The following is a 26,040-nucleotide window of genomic DNA, read 5'->3' as shown; positions in this document are numbered from 1 at the left end:
CTCTATATAGTGGAATTGGAACTTAATTGCAATTTTCGATTTAAAGAAGCATAATCTTGAATTACCCAAATATGTGTAAGGATTTTATTTTTCTTTTTGTAAGATATACTTTTCATTGATATTCCCAAATAGCAAAATTGAAATTGAATTTAGTGCCATCTTGCTCATCTACTTTAATAGACTGTGTTTATAACTCTACTTCTAAATCATGTGATATATTCAACGGTCACAGAAGTTTTCTTACATTATTGTACAAAATTCATTATCACTTTTCATACATCAATCAGCATACATCACCAAGACTATGGTATAGTTTAATATCTTATATGGTTTTACAATTCTACTCCTGAACCAAGCCTATCTAACTAAATATATATTTTTATCAACACCTGACCATTTTTGGCAATTGTGTCTTTTATGTATTGTAATGAAAGCAAGATAACAGACTGGGAATTTTAAGAATCTGAAAGCCAACTACAGCAATTCTAATCGGAAAAGGCTAGCTTGACGAAAGCATATGAAAAATCTAATTTAATGTATTTTTTTAAGCATCTGACTTGATGCTCAGAATCGCCAAGTCATTTGTTTTGCACATATTTCTTTCTAACTACCGTTTTCAAATTTTGTCATTCGGAGTTCAGCACAAACTTTATGCAATATCTTTTTTCTTCTCCAGGGTCCTTAAAACCTCTAAAGTGCCCCACAAGGTTCAATGATCTTTTTTTTTTTTTTTTGTGTTTGTTAGTGTACCTAATGATCCAACTTGACTCAGTAACAAACCAGAATTATGATGTAGGATTCAACGGATACTCTTCTCATTTTTCTTTTTCTTTTTTCTTTTTCCAGCTTTGGACAACACTAAATCTGTTCTCAAAATTATTGGACCCTAGATAGAACTGTAAATATACTTGAAAACAGAGGCAAATATATTTAGGATAGAATGCTCAAAATGGAACAAAAAGGTCCACATGATTAGAACTTGTCCCTATTGTATCTTTAAGAAAGTGGGAGTTTGCCTTTTTTTCCTCCTTTACTCGAAAGGTCGGATGCTGCACTCAAACCAGTCCGGGTTCATTTCCTTGCTGCTGTATATATAGTCCTCCAAGGCTCCAACCAACCCAAACATGAAGAAAAGGAAAGGATACACACAGCCGAAATCCTTATAAAAAAACCCGCACACACACACACACGCACACAACAATAACATTCCAACAGAGAGTCATCACAAGTCACTAAGAGTGTGTGATCAAACAGAAAACCAACATGGAATGGAGGAAATGCTACCTTGATGTTGTTCTTGTACCTTTAGGGTTTCTAGTATGCATAGGGTATCATTTTTGGTTATGGCGCAAGGTTCGGACCGACCCCCTCTCCACCATCATCGGAACAAATGCTAGAGGTCGCCGGTTGTGGGTCTCAGCCATGATGAAGGTATCATATCAGCTCCGCCGTTCTTTTTTTTTTTTTTGTTTTACACACTTTGCTGATCATTCCGTGAAACAATTGCTAAAATGTTTTTCATGTGAAACGTTTGGAGAGTCTGACGTTAGGTAATAAGCTAAGCCCATCATTCATGATTTCCACCTTAGATAAACACTTTCTCGATAAAGAAAATCTTTATCAATTGGATTTTACAACCACCAAATTTTCATTTTCCACAGATTTTGTAAGAGACATTTTAAATTGTTGCTCAAGAATCGTATAGCTATCCAGTTAATTTGTAGTTTAATTAAGCAGAATAAGTATTCCAAGATAGAAAAAATTTTCCTTAATTAGGTAGAATAAATATTCTAAGATGGGAAAAATTTTTCAACTTAACGAAACGCAGTTTATTTTAATAATAGTGGATTAATAGTTAATAGGACGTTATTGAACAAATCGTGAAGGCATATATCGAATAACATTTACTTAAAAGTAACAGTTTCCTGTCCTTAGCGGTCTCCACTTTAACTGAAAATAAAAAGCATATGTTGAAGCGCTTATTATTAAGGTAAAATACATTTTTATTATCCTGTGATTTAGTGATTTTTTACATAATCCCCCGACAATTTTAAAAATTATATATAACCCCCTTATAATTTGGATTAAAGTATATCATTTGTAACGGAGCCCATGAAAATGTCAAAATTACTCTTGTTTAAAAACTAAAATATATAAACATAATATGCATGACATTCTAACTCCATATGATTTTATATTTTACCATATAACTCCCTTATGATTTTTAAAATATATACATAACTCCCTGTGGTTAATAAATAATTTTTAATTTTATATAGGAGTACTTTTAACATTTTAGTTGATTCAGTTATAGAATGCAAATTCCATCATTTTGACACTTTAATTCAAATCATGAGAGGTTATGTATAACTTTTAAAATCATAAAAGGTTATGTAAAAAATGCTAAACCATAGGCAGTAAAGTGTATTTTGTCCTATTATTTACATTCTCTCCCTTTTCTTCATAAAAACCAAGATATGCACCGAAATGCCATGAATGAGAATGTGACGATTGCATATTCGATATCTTTTTGGTACAATAAGCATATGTTGAAACGCTTACTAGATATAATCTCTCCCTTTTCTTCATAAAAACCAAGATATGCACTGAAATGCCATGAATGAGAATATGACAATTGCACATTTGATATCTTTTGGCACAATTCCAAGATACAAAGTTAATTAATTCTTAATTAAAGAACTTGTTCTCAGCCAAGTCACAATCCAATGGATGATTTTTGCTTGACATATGCAATCTAATCAGGTATACAAGAGTTTATTATTCGAGGAATTTGTTTAATGCCCAATTAAGCATTTGTTTTCTGCTGAAGTATTGGTGACTTAGCTGCTGTTAGTTACGTATATTCTCTTATCTGTTTTTATTCCCCAAAAAGCGATCGATTGGTTCTTCCGGTACAGCTTTCTTTACACCAAAATTGCATGATTGCCATTTAGAGTTCAAAGCATCCAATCTATTCCGAGTAGATCTTTAACTGACACGCTTGATCTTGTAAAGCACGGCAAGTAATATTCCACATGGATTTTTTATTTTTTATTTTTTGCAAGTGGCAGACACAAAATGCTTTCTCACCAATATAAAATCGAAACTTTATCGCTAACAATCTTTCATTGGTAGGCGATATATAAATACTACCATAAACTCCATGCGCCATGTCATGCTTTCCATTGGAATGTATTTATCTCCTAGTTCCTAAATTTTTATTACCCAAAGAAGGAAAAAAAAAAAAACCCCAAAGTAAAAAATAGCCAAATCATTAAAACAATCGTTGACCATTAAAATACTTCTTCTGCTTAGACAATTTATGATAAATCGGAAGCTACGCAATCTTGAAAAAAAAAAAAAAAAACTTAGTACTATTTCTTTGCTGTGGACTTTCATAAGTGTCACCATTTTGTGTTCCATCCGGTGCGGCACTATCTAACGACAATGTTGCTTTTTTGTCAAAGACATTTTGAGTCTTATGCAAAAAATCAACAACAAAGTGTAAATTTCTATGCCAACTTGTAATGCAGGATAATGACAAGAAAAACATCCTGGCTGTACAAACACTTCGGAATACGATTATGGGTTCGACACTGATGGCCACCACATCGATACTTCTCTGCTCTGGCCTTGCTGCTGTCATAAGCAGTACGTACAGCGTGAAAAAACCAATCAATGACTCTGTATTTGGGGCTCACGGGGAGTTCATGGTGGCACTCAAATATGTCTCAGTGCTCCTGATTTTCTTGTTCTCTTTCATCTGCCATTCTCTGTCAATCAGGTTTACCAACCAGGTAAATTTCCTCGTCAACTGCCCGCGAGATGAGACGGGGATAGTGACGCCGGAATACGTATCGGAGCTGCTGGAAAAGGGATTTGTACTAAACACGGTAGGAAATAGATTGTTCTACGCTGCACTGCCTCTCCTGCTTTGGATCTTTGGACCAGTGCTTGTTTTCCTGTGTTCTATAACGTTGGTTCCAGTGCTTTATAATCTCGACATTGTTTTCGTCAGTAATGTGAAAGGGAAGTTCAATCTTCAGGATGAGAATGGAGCTTCTGAGTTTGCATGAATGTGATTTAGGGACAATTTGAACAATATACATTTTCATGTGAAATGAATCGTGATGCAATCCAAAGACTTGGAGAATTAATGGACAATGATGTTAAGTTGAGTTTCTTTTGGAATTGCAACCGTGTTCCTTCCAAATGATTTATTAATGAAGTCCTTATTCTATGCTCCTTCTAATGAAAAAGCTTTCATCTCTTGTAGTGGATGTCAATTGGGATGCAACATTTTAATGGAGTTGGTGGCTTGGCGCTAGCAATGCTTTGCCTTACAAAACAGCGAATTTAAACTTTGGAGTTTAGTGTTGATTTGAAATTTAGTCAGCAACTCTTTATCAAAGCGAAAGTCATTTGGTACAGAAGCCTAGGTGGTACGAAAAATATTATATGATATTCAATCTTCTCACCCCAAACACTAGCTCGAGAGGTGAGGCCTTCTCTCACACTCATAATCAATATATTGCCTCTACTATAACCGATATGAGATAAATTCAATAATCTCTCCCATCACACATCGAACATTCGGTTGGGACAATATCAATCTTTTATTCGAGTATTTGCATTGGACTTTAAGTTGGATTAGATCATCTACCTTTCATCTGAGTCTTTTTACTGGGGGAGTTGTCAGAACTAAACTCTAAGTGTTGGGTGCTGTTGGACCTTTTCGCTCCAAAAGTTAGCTCAAAGAGTGAGACTTTTCCTCATAGTTATGACCAAGCACACTGCTCCTTCCACAATTGATATGAGATAAATTCTGTGACGGCCCCACCTCTCCCTGGGCGTACCCTAGGGTTTAGCGGACCGCCTGTCCAGCTCTCGCCAGGACTCACTCACTCGCATTAATTAAAATAAGGTGCAATCTCAATAATAAACGAAATAACGGTTCCCAAGTTTGGAACATACGAATACATTCATTTCTATCTCAATCATCCATACAGTCCCAAATACATCAAAAGAGTTAAGTTCTCAGTACATCCAACCCTAATCGAGCGACTAGTGCGAGTACAAAATTCAAAACAACTAGACTACGCTAGCTTGTACACGTCTTACGCCTCGCTCGTACCCCTATAAGGAAAACAAATGGCGTGGTATGAGCTAAAAGCCCAGTGAGGTTCCAGATAGCAAATTGGCCATTATTTATAAGTACAAGTTTTCGATATAGCAAAGTAACGAGCATGAAGAGTTCATAAAAGTAAGCAATAACACGTCAAGTAGCAATCTCAAAATGAGCGAGTGTAAAAGTTTTTCAGAATAAACAATAATCCAATAAGCAATAATCATTCCAAAGCATAAGGATACGGATGGCTCTCAGGAGCCAACTTCCCATTTCATCATCAGGAGCTTGATCACGTAATAGTTGACACTCCGTCAACTTTCAAGTAAAGGAACCAATCCAGTAGAGCACCACTTACACTACTCTCCGTCCACCATTCACACCCCTTATTGGGCCCAAAATCCTCAATAAACACGGGTGGTAATACTCGAGTATACCGATTAGTCGAGGAGATATCACTCCACTCGACAATCAAGAGACCCAGGGTTCGTTACCCAATCGACCAAGCCCTTGCCGGCTCGACCCGAGTAACTTGCCGCAGGGTTTCTGGAATTCCAGGAAGTGCGCACCTCATAACAAGTATGTCAAGTCAATTGCAACAATAAACAAGTATATGTCACGTAAGGGCAAGTGCGATAAAGTACACTCTTGCCCTAACAATTCACGTATACAACATGTAATCACATTGGTCACGTATCAAATACAAGTATCAAGTTCAATTCGGTATTTGAAAGCACTCACCACAATGAAGTGTCCCTAGTAATCACGTCTGGGTTATACTCCGGGTTCGGAGTCCAAATCTGCGATAAAACTTTGTTTCAGAACTTTAAAAATCGACTAAGGTTCGAAACTTAGACGTTTCGTTCAATAAGAATCAAGAAATGGAAATTCACTTGGAGAATATTCGTGAAACACTCGCTCGCTTTTCAAACTATATAACTTTGTAACATTTATACTTGGAAATGCCATTTGAGTCGAAAGTACAAGGAAAACGTATTCCTAGTAGTCATAGTTGTATTTCTCAAGGGTACAAGTTCGGCCAAATCCTTACCTATATACCTCGGTAAAAGAAGATGCAAATATCCTAGATAGTTCAAGTGGTAATCACTCTTAACCCTTACTCGCAAGTATATTTCTCTAGTCCTCGAGCGTAAATTTGGGCAGCATGCCCTTTTGTATTTTCCTATTTCCAGCCATTTATGGCTTCATTATTTTCCTCATTCAAACCCAAAGGTACACACAACACAAATCCATTTCAATAGCCGTTCAATAGGCTCAAGACAATACAAGGTCAAAATCAAGCTAACAACAAGTGCGGAAATGAAGTTTACAAAAGACAGATTTGACGGGTTTTTGCGGAAAGAACACATCTGAGGCTACGCTTATCAGATTGGGGTGAATCCTATACCATTTTGAAGCTAAGCCGAAGGCCTACAACTTCCATGAAGATCACTTAGTCAAATTTCCAGTGTAACCCAGTCAAATTCCGAATTTACAGAACCAAATTCCAACTAATCGGCTGATTAACCGTACTACATTTAAATGGCCATATCTCAGGCTACCAAACTCCGTTTAAGGCATTCTTTGAGGAGTTGAAAATCTAAGGCAGAGTACTAAAACTTTTATGTTTTGGAAAATGGCTAAATCAGCACGGATCATAGTGAATAAACACAGCCAAACGGATGAACTGTCTAAAACGGATCACTGGAATGCATCCTAGGGTAGTGAGGGTATTTTGTCTTTTAACAGGCTACGTTGCTCCGATTGGGCTGAAATTTTGTAGGAAACTATAAAATATCATTATCTACAACTTTTCTGTTTTATACTAAGCCTAATTCAGCCTCTAACATCACAAAATGGAACCAGACAGAACAGGGCTACAATTTTCCAGAAATCTGAAATTTTCGGTTTCAAAGGAAACTTTCTTCATTTCTTGCTTCAATCACTACCAAAACCCCTTATATAATCTTAGATACAACATATATTAACCATACAGCAAGTATAGGCAGCAATCTTTCAAACCCTAACTCATATAACTAAAAAAAAACATACACTATCCACCCAAATCTTGATAATAGCTATCATCCACCACAAATTTAAGGTGCTAAGCCAAGTTAAACAAGATTAAGTGCAAGAAATGGGGAAATCAGCATTATTACCTTGCTAAAGTGACTACCAAGAGCAACCCTAGCTCTTCCTTCCAAAATTTCACCAACACCTCACTAGCTAAACACTCAAGGAAGGTTTTAATCGGTTTAGTTTTTTGTTTCCTCACTTGGATGATCCAATTTCAAGATGGATTTGGGTAGCTCTCCCTTGGGTTTTTCTCTCTCTCTCTATCGGCCAAGGTAGCAGAAAAATGAGGAAGAAAGGCTGCTCCATGGTGATAAGAAGGCAAGACAATTAGTCTTGGTCAAGGCCCTTAGATGGCCGACAAGTGTCCTCACCAACCTCCACTCATTTTTTTGTTTCTTTTCCTTGCCATTTTGGTCCAAATTTTTGGTCAAAGCCAGCTGGAATTGAGGGGATATTTTGCTCAAATAATAATGATCTTGTACGGTAAGAAAGTGGTGATCAAGTGGTGGGTTCAATCGGTAGTACACGGCACACGTCGGTTCGCACATTTTTTCCTCAAATCACACGTACTAGGGTTTTTACTTCCTATTCACTAACTTTTTATCATTGCTCCTAATCACATATTATTTCTCACCTAAAAGTCACTCTTAAGTACCAAATTTGATCCTTACTCCATACCGAAGAATCACCCTACGGAAAAACGTGAAAACCCTAACTTGCTCCAACTTGAAAACGAAAAGTGAAAACCTTCACTTTCATGTTCATTTGCACTTATTGTGGGGTGATTGGGTGGTAGGGCTATTATAAAATCATAATTTCCAATAAAAAGGGCATTTTTAAGAAAACGTGAGGGATTTTACAATTCCGTAAATTGAATTTAGGGTTTCGGTTAAAATATGAGAAATTTGAGAAAAGGGTTAGTCACAAGTAAAAACTAGGGTTTTGATTCGACTTTATTTCTAGAATTTAGGGTTTCTAGTCTGTAAAACAAAACAATAAAATAAAGAAACCGTAATATTCTCTTTGAGACTAAACAACAATAGTATCCTAACAGTTGGGGTATCACAATCTCCCCTCCTTAAAAGAATTTCGTCCTCGAAATTCATGCATTTATTCGTAAATTCATGTGTTTATTCATAAATAAGTATAAGCAAATAAAAGCATTTTCAAAACACATTGAAAATAACATACTTTCTTTATATACATATCATAGCAATTAACACATCCTACGGTACATTAACCTTGGGTATTACTCAGGCACTACACTTAATCAAAACTCGAAGCACGTGAATCATAAGGATCCCAAATCCCACGAATCTCTTCAATATATTTCAAGTCCAGACTATTCGCATTCCCCGTGCTTTTGCTTTCGCCATCCAAACTTATCCTAATATTACGCGAGATCTCAACTTATCGTAAAGGTATCACTCTTTGGTACTCGGGGACAAGAATCCGAAAATATGATAATTCACCACTCAAGCTGGCCAGGCTCAAGAGCAAATCACCCGTATTAGAGATTCCTACCCAACATACATATCTAAGGTTCCCAACAATAGACAATCATTCCACACTTAACAAGTCAATCCCCACAGTCCGAGAACCCTCTCCCGGCACGAGCTCAATAGAAGCTCTGATACTATCTGTGACGACCCCACCTCCCCCTAAGGCGTACCAAAGGGTTCGGCGGACCGCCTGCCCAGCTCTCGCCAGGACTCACTCACTCGTATCACGTGCATACATCCATAGACCATAAATAATGACACAATTCAAACTTATAATTTACATCGATGCACAATCAAGATACAAAACCTCAATATACCCAAACTGGTTCAAAGTGTATACAATCCAGATACAAAACATTCTATTCGAGTAATAGCGCGAGTACAAGTCAAAAGTCAAAAACAACTAGTCTACGCTAGTCTTTACATATTTCACGCCTCGCTCGTACCCCTGTAAGGAAAACAAATGGCGTGGTATGAGCTAAAAGCCCAGTGAGGTTCAAAATAGCAAATTGACCATTATTTATAAGTACAAGTTTTCGATATAGCAAAGTAACGAGCATGAAGAGTTCATAAAAGTGAGCAATAGCACGTCAAGTAGCAATCTCAAAATGAGCGAGTGTAAAAGTTTTTTCAAAATAAACAATAATCCAATAAGCAATAATCATTCCAAAGCATAAGGATACGGATGGCTCTCAGGAGCCAACTTCCATTCATCATCAGGAGCTTGATCACGTAATAGTTGACACTCCGTCAACTTTCAAGTAAGTAACCAATCCAGTAGAACACCACTTACACTACTCTCCGTCCACCATTCACACCCACTACTGGGCCCAAAATCCTCAATAAACACGGGTGGTAATACTCGAGTATACCGATTAGTCGAGGAGATATCACTCCACTCGACAAACATGAGACCCAGGGTTCGTTACCCAATCGACCAAGCCCTTGCCGGCTCGACTCGAGTAACTTGCCGCAGGGTTTCTGGAATTCCAGGAAGTGCGCACAACATAAACAAGTATATCAATTCAATTTCTACAATAAACAAGTATATATCAAATAAGGGCAAGTGCGATAAAGTACACTCTTGCCCGATCAAACCAATCATATATCATTTAATCATATTGATCAAGTATTGGAAACAAGTGTCCAGTTCAATCAGGTATTTGGAAGCACTCACCAAAATGAAGTGCCCCTAGTAATCACGTCTGGGTTATACTCCGGGTTCGGAGTCCAAATCGGCGATAAAACTTTGTTTCAGAACTTTAAAAATCAACTAAGGTTCGAAACGTAGACGTTTCGTTCAATAAGAATCAAGAAATGGAAATTCACTTGGAGAATATTCGTGAAACACTCGCTCGCTTTTCAAACTATATAACTTTGTAACATTTATACTTGGAAATGCCATTTGAGTCGAAAGTACAAGGAAAACGTATTCCTAGTAGTCATAGTTGTATTTCTCAAGGGTACAAGTTCGGCCAAATCCTTACCTATATACCTCGGTAAAAGAAGATGCAAATATCCTAGATAGTTCAAGTGGTAATCACTCTTAACCCTTACTCGCAAGTATATTTCTCTAGTCCTCGAGCGTAAATTTGGGCAGCATGCCCTTTTGTATTTTCCTATTTCCAGCCATTTATGGCTTCATTATTTTCCTCATTCAAACCCAAAGGTACACACAACACAAATCCATTTCAATAGCCGTTCAATAGGCTCAAGACAATACAAGGTCAAAATCAAGCTAACAACAAGTGCGGAAATGAAGTTTACAAAAGACAGATTTGACGGGTTTTTGCGGAAAGAACACATCTGAGGCTACGCTTATCAGATTGGGGTGAATCCTATACCATTTTGAAGCTAAGCCGAAGGCCTACAACTTCCATGAAGATCACTTAGTCAAATTTCCAGTGTAACCCAGTCAAATTCCGAATTTACAGAACCAAATTCCAACTAATCGGCTGATTAACCGTACTACATTTAAATGGCCATATCTCAGGCTACCAAACTCCGTTTAAGGCATTCTTTGAGGAGTTGAAAATCTAAGGCAGAGTACTAAAACTTTTATGTTTTGGAAAATGGCTAAATCAGCACGGATCATAGTGAATAAACACAGCCAAACGGATGAACTGTCTAAAACGGATCACTGGAATGCATCCTAGGGTAGTGAGGGTATTTTGTCTTTTAACAGGCTACGTTGCTCCGATTGGGCTGAAATTTTGTAGGAAACTATAAAATATCATTATCTACAACTTTTCTGTTTTATACTAAGCCTAATTCAGCCTCTAACATCACAAAATGGAACCAGACAGAACAGGGCTACAATTTTCCAGAAATCTGAAATTTTCGGTTTCAAAGGAAACTTTCTTCATTTCTTGCTTCAATCACTACCAAAACCCCTTATATAATCTTAGATACAACATATATTAACCATACAGCAAGTATAGGCAGCAATCTTTCAAACCCTAACTCATATAACTAAAAAAAAACATACACTATCCACCCAAATCTTGATAATAGCTATCATCCACCACAAATTTAAGGTGCTAAGCCAAGTTAAACAAGATTAAGTGCAAGAAATGGGGAAATCAGCATTATTACCTTGCTAAAGTGACTACCAAGAGCAACCCTAGCTCTTCCTTCCAAAATTTCACCAACACCTCACTAGCTAAACACTCAAGGAAGGTTTTAATCGGTTTAGTTTTTTGTTTCCTCACTTGGATGATCCAATTTCAAGATGGATTTGGGTAGCTCTCCCTTGGGTTTTTCTCTCTCTCTCTCTCGGCCAAGGTAGCAGAAAAATGAGGAAGAAAGGCTGCTCCATGGTGATAAGAAGGCAAGACAATTAGTCTTGGTCAAGGCCCTTAGATGGCCGACAAGTGTCCTCACCAACCTCCACTCATTTTTTTGTTTCTTTTCCTTGCCATTTTGGTCCAAATTTTTGGTCAAAGCCAGCTGGAATTGAGGGGATATTTTGCTCAAATAATAATGATCTTGTACGGTAAGAAAGTGGTGATCAAGTGGTGGGTTCAATCGGTAGTACACGGCACACGTCGGTTCGCACATTTTTTCCTCAAATCACACGTACTAGGGTTTTTACTTCCTATTCACTAACTTTTTATCATTGCTCCTAATCACATATTATTTCTCACCTAAAAGTCACTCTTAAGTACCAAATTTGATCCTTACTCCATACCGAAGAATCACCCTACGGAAAAACGTGAAAACCCTAACTTGCTCCAACTTGAAAACGAAAAGTGAAAACCTTCACTTTCATGTTCATTTGCACTTATTGTGGGGTGATTGGGTGGTAGGGCTATTATAAAATCATAATTTCCAATAAAAAGGGCATTTTTAAGAAAACGTGAGGGATTTTACAATTCCGTAAATTGAATTTAGGGTTTCGGTTAAAATATGAGAAATTTGAGAAAAGGGTTAGTCACAAGTAAAAACTAGGGTTTTGATTCGACTTTATTTCTAGAATTTAGGGTTTCTAGTCTGTAAAACAAAACAATAAAATAAAGAAACCGTAATATTCTCTTTGAGACTAAACAACAATAGTATCCTAACAGTTGGGGTATCACAATCTCCCCTCCTTAAAAGAATTTCGTCCTCGAAATTCATGCATTTATTCGTAAATTCATGTGTTTATTCATAAATAAGTATAAGCAAATAAAAGCATTTTCAAAACACATTGAAAATAACATACTTTCTTTATATACATATCATAGCAATTAACACATCCTACGGTACATTAACCTTGGGTATTACTCAGGCACTACACTTAATCAAAACTCGAAGCACGTGAATCATAAGGATCCCAAATCCCACGAATCTCTTCAATATATTTCAAGTCCAGACTATTCGCATTCCCCGTGCTTTTGCTTTCGCCATCCAAACTTATCCTAATATTACGCGAGATCTCAACTTATCGCAAAGGTATCACTCTTTGGTACTCGGGGACAAGAATCCGAAAATATGATAATTCACCACTCAAGCTGGCCAGGCTCAAGAGCAAATCACCCGTATTAGAGATTCCTACCCAACATACATATCTAAGGTTCCCAACAATAGACAATCATTCCACACTTAACAAGTCAATCCCCACAGTCCGAGAACCCTCTCCCGGCACGAGCTCAATAGAAGCTCTGATACTATCTGTGACGACCCCACCTCCCTCTAAGGCGTACCAAAGGGTTCGGCGGACCGCCTGCCCAGCTCTCGCCAGAACTCACTCACTCGTATCACGTGCATACATCCATAGACCATAAATAATGACACAATTCAAACTTATAATTTACATCGATGCACAATCAAGATACAAAACCTCAATATACCCAAACTGGTTCAAAGTGTATACAATCCAGATACAAAACATTCTATTCGAGTAATAGCGCGAGTACAAGTCAAAAGTCAAAAACAACTAGTCTACGCTAGTCTTTACATATTTCACGCCTCGCTCGTACCCCTGTAAGGAAAACAAATGGCGTGGTATGAGCTAAAAGCCCAGTGAGGTTCAAAATAGCAAATTGACCATTATTTATAAGTACAAGTTTTCGATATAGCAAAGTAACGAGCATGAAGAGTTCATAAAAGTGAGCAATAGCACGTCAAGTAGCAATCTCAAAATGAGCGAGTGTAAAAGTTTTTTCAAAATAAACAATAATCCAATAAGCAATAATCATTCCAAAGCATAAGGATACGGATGGCTCTCAGGAGCCAACTTCCATTCATCATCAGGAGCTTGATCACGTAATAGTTGACACTCCGTCAACTTTCAAGTAAGTAACCAATCCAGTAGAACACCACTTACACTACTCTCCGTCCACCATTCACACCCACTACTGGGCCCAAAATCCTCAATAAACAGGGGTGGTAATACTCGAGTATACCGATTAGTCGAGGAGATATCACTCCACTCGACAAACATGAGACCCAGGGTTCGTTACCCAATCGACCAAGCCCTTGCCGGCTCGACTCGAGTAACTTGCCGCAGGGTTTCTGGAATTCCAGGAAGTGCGCACAACATAAACAAGTATATCAATTCAATTTCTACAATAAACAAGTATATATCAAATAAGGGCAAGTGCGATAAAGTACACTCTTGCCCGATCAAACCAATCATATATCATTTAATCATATTGATCAAGTATTGGAAACAAGTGTCCAGTTCAATCAGGTATTTGGAAGCACTCACCAAAATGAAGTGCCCCTAGTAATCACGTCTGGGTTATACTCCGGGTTCGGAGTCCAAATCGGCGATAAAACTTTGTTTCAGAACTTTAAAAATCAACTAAGGTTCGAAACGTAGACGTTTCGTTCAATAAGAATCAAGAAATGGAAATTCACTTGGAGAATATTCGTGAAACACTCGCTCGCTTTTCAAACTATATAACTTTGTAACATTTATACTTGGAAATGCCATTTGAGTCGAAAGTACAAGGAAAACGTATTCCTAGTAGTCATAGTTGTATTTCTCAAGGGTACAAGTTCGGCCAAATCCTTACCTATATACCTCGGTAAAAGAAGATGCAAATATCCTAGATAGTTCAAGTGGTAATCACTCTTAACCTTTACTCAAGTCGCAAGTATATTTCTCTAGTCCTCGAGCGTAAATTTGGGCAGCATGCCCTTTGTATTTTCCTATTTCCAGCCATTTATGGCTTCATTATTTTCCTCATTCAAACCCAAAGGTACACACAACACAAATCCATTTCAATAGCCGTTCAATAGGCTCAAGACAATACAAGGTCAAAATCAAGCTAACAACAAGTGCGGAAATGAAGTTTACAAAAGACAGATTTGACGGGTTTTTGCGGAAAGAACACATCTGAGGCTACGCTTATCAGATTGGGGTGAATCTTATACCATTTTGAAGCTAAGCCGAAGGCCTACAAATTCCGTAAATTGAATTTAGGGTTTCGGTTAAAATATGAGAAATTTGAGAAAAGGGTTAGTCACAAGTAAAAACTAGGGTTTTGATTCGACTTTATTTCTAGAATTTAGGGTTTCTAGTCTGTAAAACAAAACAATAAAATAAAGAAACCGTAATATTCTCTTTGAGGCTAAACAACAATAGTATCCTAAAAGTTGGGGTATCACAATCATTATCATCAAAGAGGAGATGTCATGACAACTCACCTTATCAACTACAAGAAGCAAGGTAGTTAGTGATTCTTCTTCACAAATGGCTCCACCAAGGACCTTAAACTAGCTTATCAACTTACTTTTGTGGAGGAATTTGGAATTTGAATGGTAGGTTTGCAAGATTGGAGCAAGAAATGAAGAACAAAAGTTGGAAGCTCTTCTCTCTTTTCTCTCTATGATGCACGGCTAAGAGGAGAAAAATGGAGATGATTTTGTGGGTCAAAATTGATTTAGGAAAGGTAATATAACTCTAGTCAAAGTCCAACATCTAATGAGAGAGCGACAAGTGGCAATTTTTGTGTTTATCTCATCCTACTACTTACCAAGGGTTACTTATCTAGATAACCTCCAATTAGCTCATAATACCATGTAATATAATCTCTATATACAAAACTTCTCCAAATTACCCACATTTACCGCACTTATCGAACTAGTGGGTCCTACATCCACAGTACACCACCAGCGCCACAGAAAATAACTTATTTTGGAAAACTGATTTAAAAATCATATTTTCCCATAAAAATCCCTAGAAAATTTATATATAATAAATAAAATATAGAAAATGTATGCAAAAGAATAAAACAAATGCCGAAAAAAAAAGAAAAAAAAATAATAAAAGTTTCGGGATCTCACACTCTCTCCCCCTTAAAGAATTTCGTCCTCGAAATTTCTCACCTGAATTATTGAATAGCTCAGGGTACTTCTTTTGCATCTCCTCCTCCATCTCCCAGGTCGCCTTCTCTATTCCATGATTTTTTCATAGGATTTTCACCAATGGAATTTGTTTATTCCTCAGCTCTTTAACCTTTCGATCCAATAAACGCACAGGTCTTTCCTCATAGGTAAGGGATTCATCTACCTCAATCTCTTCCGGTTGCACAATGTGTGTTGGGTTAGGATAATACTTTTTAAGCATCGACTCATGGAAAAAGTTATGAATTCGGGATAAACTTGGCGGTAACTCAAGTCGGTACGCTACTTTCCCAACTTGTTGGAGGATCGTACAAGGTCCTACGAATCATGGTTGTAGTTTCTTTCCTCTACCCACAGTGACACTTCATAGGGGTGTGATCTTAAGAAAAACACGATCCCCAACTTCAAACTCTAAATTTTTTCTTCGGTTGTCCGCGTAGTTCTTTTGGCGACTTTGAGCTGTTTGGAGTCTTTGACGAATTAACTTAACCTTTTCTTGGGCATCCTCCATCCAAGGAATGGTTGTAGGGTCCAAAACCTTATTTTCTCCTACCTCATCCCAGTATGTCGGTGATCGGCACTTCCGTCCATAAAGAGTCTCATACGGCGCCATTTGAATCGACGAATGGTAACTGTTGTTGTAGGCAAATTCCACTAAAGTCATATGTTGGCCCCAACTACCCCCAAAGTCTAAAATACAAGTCCTTAACATATCTTCAAGGGTTTGAATCGTTCGCTCCGACTGTCCATCCGTCTGAGGGTGATAAGTGGTACTTAGGTTCAGTTTAGTTCCCAAGGTTTCCTGAAACTTTTGCCAAAACCTCGACACAAAATGAGGATCTCAGTCGGAAACTATACTCACTGGGACCCCATGTAACCTTACTATCTCCTCCATATACAATCGAGCTAACTTGTCCATGGAATACTTCATATTCACAGGCAGGAAATGAGCCGATTTGGTTAACCGATCAACGATCACCCTAACGGCATCATGTCCCTTTTGTGTCCTTGGCAATTTGGAGATAAAATCCATCGTAATATTTTTCCATTTCCATTTCGGTATCTCAAGAGGTTGCAGTAAACTGGAGGGTTTCTGATGTTCTGCCTTAACCTGTTGGCAGACGAGGCAAGTCTGTACATATTGAGCTATATCCCTCTTCATCTTATCCCACCAGTACAACCGTCGTAAGTCCTGATACATCTTAGTACTACTAGAATAGATTGTGTATTTCAATCGATGGGCTTCATCCAGAATCTCCCTCCTCAAATTCTCATCCTCAGGCACTACTACTCTACTTCTAAATCTCAAAATTCCATCCGGACTCAGATTGAAATCGGGAATTTCTCCCTTTTCCACCTTTTTCACCCACTTCTGCACCATTGGATCCTCAGTTTGGGCTTCTTTGATTCGACCCAATAGTGTGGATGTCACACGGATATTCCCAAAGGTTATCTTTTTAAGTTCCAACCTGGGATTCCACTCACCAACCCTCCCAACATTTCCCACTCCTTAACCATTATCCCAGCTATCTGGGCCTTCCAACTTAGGGCATCAGCTAAAACGTTAGCCTTACCCGGGTGGTAGTTGATTGTACAGTCATAGTCTTCTAAGAATTCCATCCACCAGCGTTGCCTCATATTCAACTCCTTTTGGGAAAAGATGTGTACTTAAGGCTCTTATGATCGGAATAAACCTCAAAAGTTACCCCATACAGGTAGTGTCTCCACTTTTTCAGAGCGAAGACAACTGCAGCTAGCTCCAAGTCATGGGTGGGATAGTTTTGCTCGTGGGTCTTCAGTTTCCTAGAGGCAAAGGCTATCACATTCTGATTTTGCATCAACACACATCCCAAACCTTCCCTCGAGGCATCAGTATAAACGGTGAAACTGTCCTTACCATTAGGCAAGGCCAAAATAGGAGCTATGGTTAATCTTCGCTTCAATTCCTGGAAACTAGCCTTACACTTAGCGTTCCACAGAAACCGACCACTCTTTTTTGTCAAATCAGTTAAAGGACTGGCAAGTTTCGAGAAATCCTTAATAAATCAATGATAGTAACCTGCCAACCCTAAGAAGCTTCGAATCTCGGTCAGACTTTCAGATCTCTTCCACTCAGTCACTGCCTCTACCTTCGCCGGGTCTACAATAATTCCTTCTTTTGAGATCACATGCCCCAAGAAAGAAACCTTTTCTAGCCAAAACTCACACTTACTAAATTTGGCATATAATCGATGATCTCTCAGAGTTTGCAAGACCACTTTCAGGTGTTGCACATGCTCCTCTCGGGTTTTTGAGTGGACTAAAATGTCATCGATAAACACAACGACAAATCGGTCTAGGTAGGGTTTGAAAACCCGATGCATTAAGTTCATAAAGGCGGCAGGGGCATTGGTCAGTCCAAAGGGCATAACGGTAAATTTGAAATACCCGTACCTAGAATTGAAGGCAGTTTTAGGCACAACTTCCTTTCGGATCAACAATTGGTAGTACCCCTGTCGGAGATCTAGCTTGGAAAAGACCACTGCACCTTGCAACTGGTCAAGCAATTCATCAATGTGGGGTAGTGGATATTTATTCTTAATGGTCATGTTATTCAATCCCCGGTAGTCTATACACAACCTCAAGGTCCCGTCCTTCTTTTTGACAAAGATTACAGGTGCCTCCCAAGGAGATCCACTCTCACGGATAAACCCTCGCTCCAACAGGTCTTGTAACTGTAATTTCAACTCCTTGAGTTCAGCAGGTGCCATTGATATGGGGTCTTAGAGATAGGTGACGTCCCCGGTAATAGGTTAATCTCAAATGCTATCTCTCTTTCCGGAGGTAAATCTACTAATTCGTCAGAAAACACATCCGGATATTCACCCACTACTGGCACATCTTCTATCTTCAACTTATCGGTGGGAGTGTTAATAAGGAAAGTTAGGAATCCTTGTGCCCCTTTACTTAGTAGTTTCCTATCTCGAATACTTGAAATCAACGCGGAGGAGGCTTAACTACCCCTCACATCTAACCTTAAGGTCGCCTCCCCCGGTATACGAAACTCCACTACTTTTTTTTTACAGTCAAGTTGGGCATCATACCAGTCCATGCCCAATATCACATCATATCCCTTAATAGCCAAACTTATCAAATTCCCCAATAACTTCCTCTCTCCTACCCAGATTTCACAGTTTGCATACATTTTACTAGCAATCAAACACTGGTTCCCCGTAGGAGTACTTACTTCCAATTCATAGGGCAGGTGAACAGGGGTTATATCAATTCCACACATGAATTCGGGGTTAACAAAGGAATGGGTGGCACCGGGGTCTATCAAAATCCTACCTAGACAGTGGAAGACAGGAATTGTACCTTCCACCACCTCCGCAGAGTCAGGGACTGGACGTTGCTCGAGTGAGTACACCCGAGCAGGCACCTTCGATTTTGTCCCTTCCACCCTCGACTGCCCCGAATTAGCCTTCGACGATTGTGTAGTTCCTCTCGCCTCTCGAGGTTGGACAGGACAGTTGGCTATCTGATGGTCCGCACTCCCACAGCGTAAGCATTTCCTCTCCTTTCTCCAACAATTTTTCTCCGTGCGGTTGGGCTTGCCACCGAATCCACACGGCCCACGAGATATAGTAGCGGAACTTCCCTGTGAGGCACTCCTCTGTTGGCCTCGTCCAGTTTGACCACCTCTTGACGGAGTCCCTCTCGCCGTTCCTAGTAGCCTTCCTCCTCCGGCTCCCCTTCCAAACTTGGGAGGGGTACTCCTATCTCCCTGGGTAGAGCTACTTCCAGGGAATCCCTGTTTTCTCACTTGGAAGTTCCGAACTTGAAGCCTTGCGTTCTCAGCTCGCAAAACTTTATCCATTACGTCACTGAAAGTGTTAATCTGGGTCACGGCTAAATCTTTTTGGATTTCCACATTTAACCCCTGAATAAATCGTCGCACCCTTCTTTGTTCAGTCATAATGAGTTCAGGGGCAAATTTGGCTAAGCGGGTAAACTGGCTCTCGTATTCAGCCACATATTGGGTTCCTTGACGAAGTCGAATAAACTCGTCCTCCTTCTTTTCCTGGATCAAAGGCGAAAAATACTTTGCGTTGAACTCCCTCATGAAGTTCACCCATGTTCTCGGCGTTTGTTCTCTTTTCCACTTGGTTCGAATCACACTCCACCAAGAACGGGTGGCCCCTTCTAATTGAAAGATGGCAAAAGTAACATGTTTCTCCTCTGAGTAGTGTAAGGCCGCAAAGATATCCACCATCTTCTCCAACCATCTCTCAGCCACATCTGGATCGGGCCCTCCTAGAAATTTCGGTGGGGAGAACTTTTGGAACCTTTCGAGGGCTCGATCCTCACTCTCTACATGATCCCCAGGGTTTCCCATTGGCGGATTAGGGTTGTGGCCCTGGTGTTGCACCACGTGGGCCAGCAAGTTAGTCATTTGCTGCATAGCAGCAGTTATTTGGACATTGGGATCAACCCTAGGTTCAGGGTTTGGTCCAGACGAGGTTTCCCCAGTGCCCCTTTCAGACGTAGGTTGCCTACTCCAGCGTTCACGGCCTCGTCCACTGCGAGTGCCCTCCATGGTTTTAGGTCAATCTAGGGTCGAGGCACACATAAAAGTTAAAGAGGCATATGGGCATAAGCATAGAAACATGAACAAATAACCAAAAATAACGCCACACAAGACATGTATACACATAGAACTCGTAACTGCGACGACTGGAAAAATTTTCTTATATTTTTCTTAAAAATTTCCTTTTATTTGGAATTTATTACTTTAGAATAGTCTTACTACTCATTTACCCCACAATAAGTGCAAATAAACATAGAATCAAGGGTTTTTCCTTTCGTTTTCAAGTTATCGTAACTTAGGGTTTTTATGCCTTTTCATAGTGTAATTATTCGGTACGGAGTGTGTATCACATTTAGTGATTTAGAGTGAGTTTTAGATGATATTAAGTGTGTGATTAGAAGTGATAATAATAAGTTAGTGAATTTTAAGTTCAAACCTTAGTATACGCGATTGAGGAAAAACGGTTGGAACCGACGGGTACCATTTGTTACCGAGTGAGTACGCCACTTGAACACTACTTTATTACCTTAATCTTCTCATTTTATTTCAGCTAATTAAGTCTCAAAATATCTCTTAGATTAGCCACAATTTTTGACCAAAAGAAATGAGGTAAGTCTAGAAAAGCCAAATGTCACAAACCCATTGGAAGTTGGACTTGACCAAGTCTTACTTAACTTTATTAAACCAACAATTGACCCAAATCATCTTCATTTTACCTTCTAGTGGCCGGCTGTTTTGAGGGGATAAAGTAAGAGAGAAAAACAAAAGCAAGGAAGAAAGGTTGGATGTTGGACCTTTGACCAAGACTAGTTTAGTCTTTATCTTAGAAGCAAATTTGACTACAACACTTCATTCTTTTCTTATCTCTTGACCGACCAAGATGCTTCATTTCAGCCTCCATTCTTCCATTCCAGCCGTGAGTGAAGAAAGGAAAAGAGAGAAAGAAAACCATTTCATTTCATCTTGAGTTTAGCTTATTTGAGTGAGAATTCAAGAAATCTAAACCGATTAACTCATAAATTGGAAGCTTGGGAAGCTTAGGGAACTAAAAATTTCAAGGGGAAGTAAAGGAGAACACTAGCAAGCTCTGATTTTGAGGTAAAATGGCTGACCACTCTTTTCTTTTTCCCTTAATCATGTTGGAGTTGTTTAGTAACTTGTATTTGTGATTGTGATGCTTAAATCAAGGGAATTTGGATGATTGGAGTGATGCATTTGAGTTAGGGTTTGAATGATTTCCTTCTCATACTTGTTGTATGGATGGTAGATGATGTATGTAAGCTTGTATAAGAGGTTGTGGTAGTGATTTAAGCAAGAAATGAAGAGATTTCCCTTTCAAACCCCAAATTCCAGATTTCAGGAAATCTTGTTTTCAGTTCTGTCCGTTTCTGTTTGCCTATGCTAGAGGCCGAATTAGGCTTAGCATAAAACATGAAAGTTGTAGAGAATGATTTTTATAGTTGCCTGCAAAATTTCAGCTCAATCGAAGCACTGTAGAATGTGAAAAGACAAAAATACCCCTAACTGCCATAGGTAGAACTTTAGGGACAGTTTTGATATTTCACCAATCTGACCGCGCCTGTTCAGCCTGATGTGTACTGAATTAGTGTTTAGCCAAAACACAAAAGTTATAGTGCTATGTCTTAGCTTTCCAACTCCCCTGGAATCACCTTGATTGGACTTCGGTAGCCTGAGTTATTGTCGTTTAAACATAGCGCGGTTAACTGACCTGTTTGTGCGATTCTGGTTCCGTAATTCGAATGTTTGACCTAGATACACTATGAGGTTAACTAAGTGGTCTTCATGAAAGTTGTACCTCTCTGTCTTAGCTTCGAAACGGTATAAATTTCACCCCAATCTGATAAGCGTAGCTTCGGTTGTGTCCGTTACGCAAAACAACGTCAAATCTGTCTTTTGCTAAACTTCATTTCCGCACATGTCCTTAGCTTGATTTTGTACTTGTATGACTTTCAATCTATTAAACGGCTATTGAAATGAGATCATTTTGTGTGTGCCTTTGGGACTGATTGAGGAAAAGAATGAAACCATAAATGGCTGGAAAATAGGTAAATACAAAGGGCGTGCTGTCCAAATTTACGCTCGAGGACTAGGTAGATACACTTGCGACTTGAGTAAGGCTTGAGAGTGAATACCACTTGAACCATCTAGGATATTTGTGTCTTGTTTTCTCACAGTATATAAGTTAGATTTCGGTCGAACCTTGTACCCTTGGAAAAATAAAAGTTACGACTAATAAAAAAATACGTTTTCTTTGTTTCTTCGACTCAAATGGAGATTTCAAAGTTTTACAAGCGAGTATAAGTTTTACAAATATTTTACTCATTTCCTTTAGTTTAAATGTACTCTTTTCACTTCCAAAACTATACTTATCCTTTGTACTAATAGTTACTCGGATTTTCTTTGATTCACTTAAACTTTGGATGATTTAACCGTAATATTTTCCCTTGGTTATTATTAGGATTCCTTATTGATTGAGAGTATTATCTGGAAGGATACTTTGGACGTTATTTTGCTTAAATAGGTGAGTGTTCTTTGTACGTTATGTTTTCAATGACTATGTGGATTGTTGTGACTATGTGACTATTTGTGAATATTTGATTAAATGTTAAATGTTTTCAATGATTTTTAAAAATGAATTTTTGCTAGGCGAATGTGTACTTTATCGCACTCGACCTAAATGAATGTGACATTTACAATGATTAAATGATTAAATGATTAAATGCTATTTGCACATGAATTTAAGCCGTTTGGCTGAACTGGGCCCTTGCCCTTCGTTGCCGGTCGACTCGAGCCAAAAACGGACTCGGTCGGGCGATTGGTAACCCTGGAAAAAAGTTTGGTATACTCGAGTATTACCATGTTGTCGGGTGGAGACTGGCCAATGTCCAGTAGGGGGAAAATGAAATGAATGAATGAATGGCAAGAACGATGAAGGGGTTTTCACTTACAAATGAAATTATTTTAATGTTGGAGAAATAAGGAAATGATTGGTGGAATGAATGAACGAAAGGCTCCACGTGAGCATGTATCCTTTTAATGAATGTGTTCTTATTGCTTTATATTGTAAATGTTTTCGGAATGACTTGTTAATATCTTATTAATGTCCTTGTCTAATTGATTTGATTATTGCGTACGGAACCTCGCTGGGCTTTTAGCTCATTCCGTTAGTTTTATTTTCCTTACAGGGGTTGCGAGCAGGGGGAGAGACTTGTATAGAATAGCATAGTCTAGTTCTTTTAAATTTTTGCAATTGTACTCACTCTAATGCCCGGATAGGGTTGGATGTATTGAGAACTGAGAACTTTCGTTTTATTAGGGTTTGTATTACCTTGGAGATGGGAATGAATGTAAGTACACGTTTCAAGTTGGAATTATTATTTCACTTTTCCTCGAGGTTATATCTTATTTTGGTTTGAAGAGAGTGAACGAGTCCTGGCGAGAGCTGGGCAGGCGGTCCGCCGAAGCCTTTGGTTTGCCTTAGAGGAAGGTGGGGCCGTCACAGTAACTGTTTCAAACAGTCATACAGAAGCAATCAGTCAAGTACATACAAAAGTAAACCCATGAAACAAAAAGGGGTCCTCTAAAAGACAATATACAAAGTTAGGCCAAAAGCAGCTAACTAAGAGCTTTTCCTAACTATTCCCCTCATGGGATCAAAAGTTAGTTCAAAAGATTTCTAGCCTAGTTCCCTATTGAGCCCACAGACTCTCCCCCTTGGCTAGAACTAGGGGTACTCCTCTCTCTAGAAGTTCCATCCTCAGAAGCCACCGCTTGCACATTGGCGCCAATCCCTCCTTGGATTAGCGCCTCACACTCGTTAAAAATACTACCGGAACGGTCCCTAACTTCCCTGACCATGTTCGTAAGACGATTATTAACCCCTTGCAACTGCTCTCTAAGAGCATTTGTTCGCTCCTGCTCCAGAGCTATGTCCTCTCGAAGCTCCCCAATCCTATCCGCTTGCATCCTCATGATGCCTCTCAGCCTGAGTATCTCAGTGTGATCCCTGGCGGCGGCACGTCTAAGCCTCATTCGCTCGCCTAGCACCGCCACGACCACATGGTCGACGTAAGAGTGGTTCCGGCAATGGTTACAAAGACGGGCCCGACTGGCTGTATACCAAAGCCGGATCGGACCTCCCGGTCTTTCTTGATAATCGATCACACGAGGCCGTCTTTGAGGCGGTTCACCCCCGTCCTCTCCACTTGCTCCAGCCATAGCCTACAAGAATAGCAAAAGTGTTCATGTCTTACACAATGTAATCACACTTAACGGCACTTTAACACATTCCTCACAGTGTTAAGTCATTTCTAACCTGGCTCTGATACCAACTGTGACAACCCCACCTTTTCCTAGGGCGAACCAAAGGCGTTAGTGGACTGCCTGCCCAACTCTCGCCAGGACTACGAAACTTGTCACACTCAGAATACATATTCGCATCGATATAATAGTGTTGGAACACTGCAACAGTCGCAAAAATCGGAAAATGAAAACGAAGCAGCAGATGAATAGTGTCGGCCACGTCACTATCCGGCCGAAATCTGGCCGGGTCACCGGCCGGATTCTAGGCCGGATAGGGGCCAGTCGCCCAAAAACAAAGGGGTCAAGAACCCCTGTCAATCCGGCCGGTAATCCGGCCAAAACCTCAATTTTTTTTTTCATTTCCCCTGCATATCCGACCTCGTATCCGGCCAGACTTTGGCCGGATTCTTGGCCGGATTTGGTGAACAGTGACTTTGCCAAAACTTTCCTTTCCTCGCTCGATTCCCGTACTCGCACAAGTCCAAAGTAAACACAAGTAACATGAATCCACCAATATATCAAGTATGTACCAAAGCAATATGTAACATATACGAGTAAGGAAACACTTTTATACATCCCGGAATTCCAAATTTACAACTCAAAAGGGATCATAGAATCCAAATACACTTAGGGATTTTCATAATCGAGGAGCTATACAAACAAAAGAATGCCTAACTAGCTCAACTCGCCCCAAAACATTGTTCCAAAAGTTGTTCCTGTAAGGAAAACAAAAGTAACGTGGGTGAGCTTACGCTCGTGAGGTACCACAAAGACACACAAGTATAAACATACTTCACTATAATTAACCAAGGCACATAAGAAAGTAAACCAATATGAAATGATACAATTGGCTCTTAAGAGCCACTTTCCACTTGCCGCCAAGACCGTAGATCCCACTTTACACCACATTCCTTCCACCAAATATTCCCCTTGCCGGGCCCGAACACCTCACAGTAACAGAGGGGCGATACTCGAGTATACCACAGGGTCGAGGGAACAACATTCCACTCGGCTAACAGTAACCCCACAGTTGGTTATCGAATCGCCCTGGCCCTTGCCGGCTCGACTCGAATAACAACTAATGGGGGATGAGCTCAGATATCACAGTTAAGTCATTGGTCATAGTCCCAAACGATGCTAAATCATGCACAAATATAGTTTTGTAGATAAACAGTAACAGTCGTACTAATAAGAGAACTGTGAGAACCCGTATTTTCCCTAATAATTTTCCTAGGATTTTTTCCCCTTTAATTGCATGTTTTCTGCATTTTCTGGCTTAGAAAATTTTCTTGGTGGATTTTATGAGTAATTATAGTTTTTAGATGATTTTTCTAGCATTGAGTAGTTTTTGAAAAATTACGGATAGATTATGGACGTGGGCCCCACTAGTGCGAAAAGTTCGGAAAAATTCGGCCAATAAGGTTAAGTTTCGGATACTGTGTAAACTTTATCGGGTGTTAAGAGATAAGTAGAGGAGGTGAAGTGATTGATGTGAGAGGTGACCAAAGGATAGAAATGCATTTAAAGAGGTGCCAAGTGTCACAATATCATTGGGTGGACTTTATGGAACACTATTCATGTTTTTGACTTTTGACCCATTGGTTAAATATCTT

At 39.3% G+C, this 26,040-nt stretch overlaps 1 protein-coding gene across 1 annotated transcript; it reads left to right on the top strand.

The window, feature by feature from the left end:
* The first annotated feature begins 1,141 nt into the window (after nucleotides 1–1,141).
* On the top strand, nucleotides 1,142–4,391 carry LOC113753792. Its single transcript, XM_027298038.1, has 2 exons — nucleotides 1,142–1,431; nucleotides 3,534–4,391. The coding sequence occupies exons 1-2, from the start codon at nucleotides 1,264–1,266 to the stop codon at nucleotides 4,074–4,076; spliced, it is 711 nt and encodes a 236-aa protein (XP_027153839.1). The 5' UTR covers nucleotides 1,142–1,263; the 3' UTR covers nucleotides 4,077–4,391.
* Nucleotides 4,392–26,040: the final 21,649 nt, after the last annotated feature.

The sequence above is a fragment of the Coffea eugenioides genome, chromosome 11, assembly GCF_003713205.1.
Source record: "Coffea eugenioides isolate CCC68of chromosome 11, Ceug_1.0, whole genome shotgun sequence".
Taxonomy (NCBI): domain Eukaryota; kingdom Viridiplantae; phylum Streptophyta; class Magnoliopsida; order Gentianales; family Rubiaceae; genus Coffea; species Coffea eugenioides.
Note: the sequence above shows the minus strand (reverse complement) of the source record. Positions and strands in the feature narration are given on the sequence as shown.

What these genes read in the sequence shown, in the direction of transcription:
- LOC113753792 (XM_027298038.1), top strand. Translation starts at nt 1,264, where the DNA reads ATGGAATGGAGGAAATGCTACCTTGATGTTGTTCTTGTACCTTTAGGG. An exon ending in GGGTCTCAGCCATGATGAAG is followed by an intron (nt 1,432 to 3,533) that starts GTATCATATCAG and finishes CTTGTAATGCAG; the next exon opens with GATAATGACAAGAAAAACAT.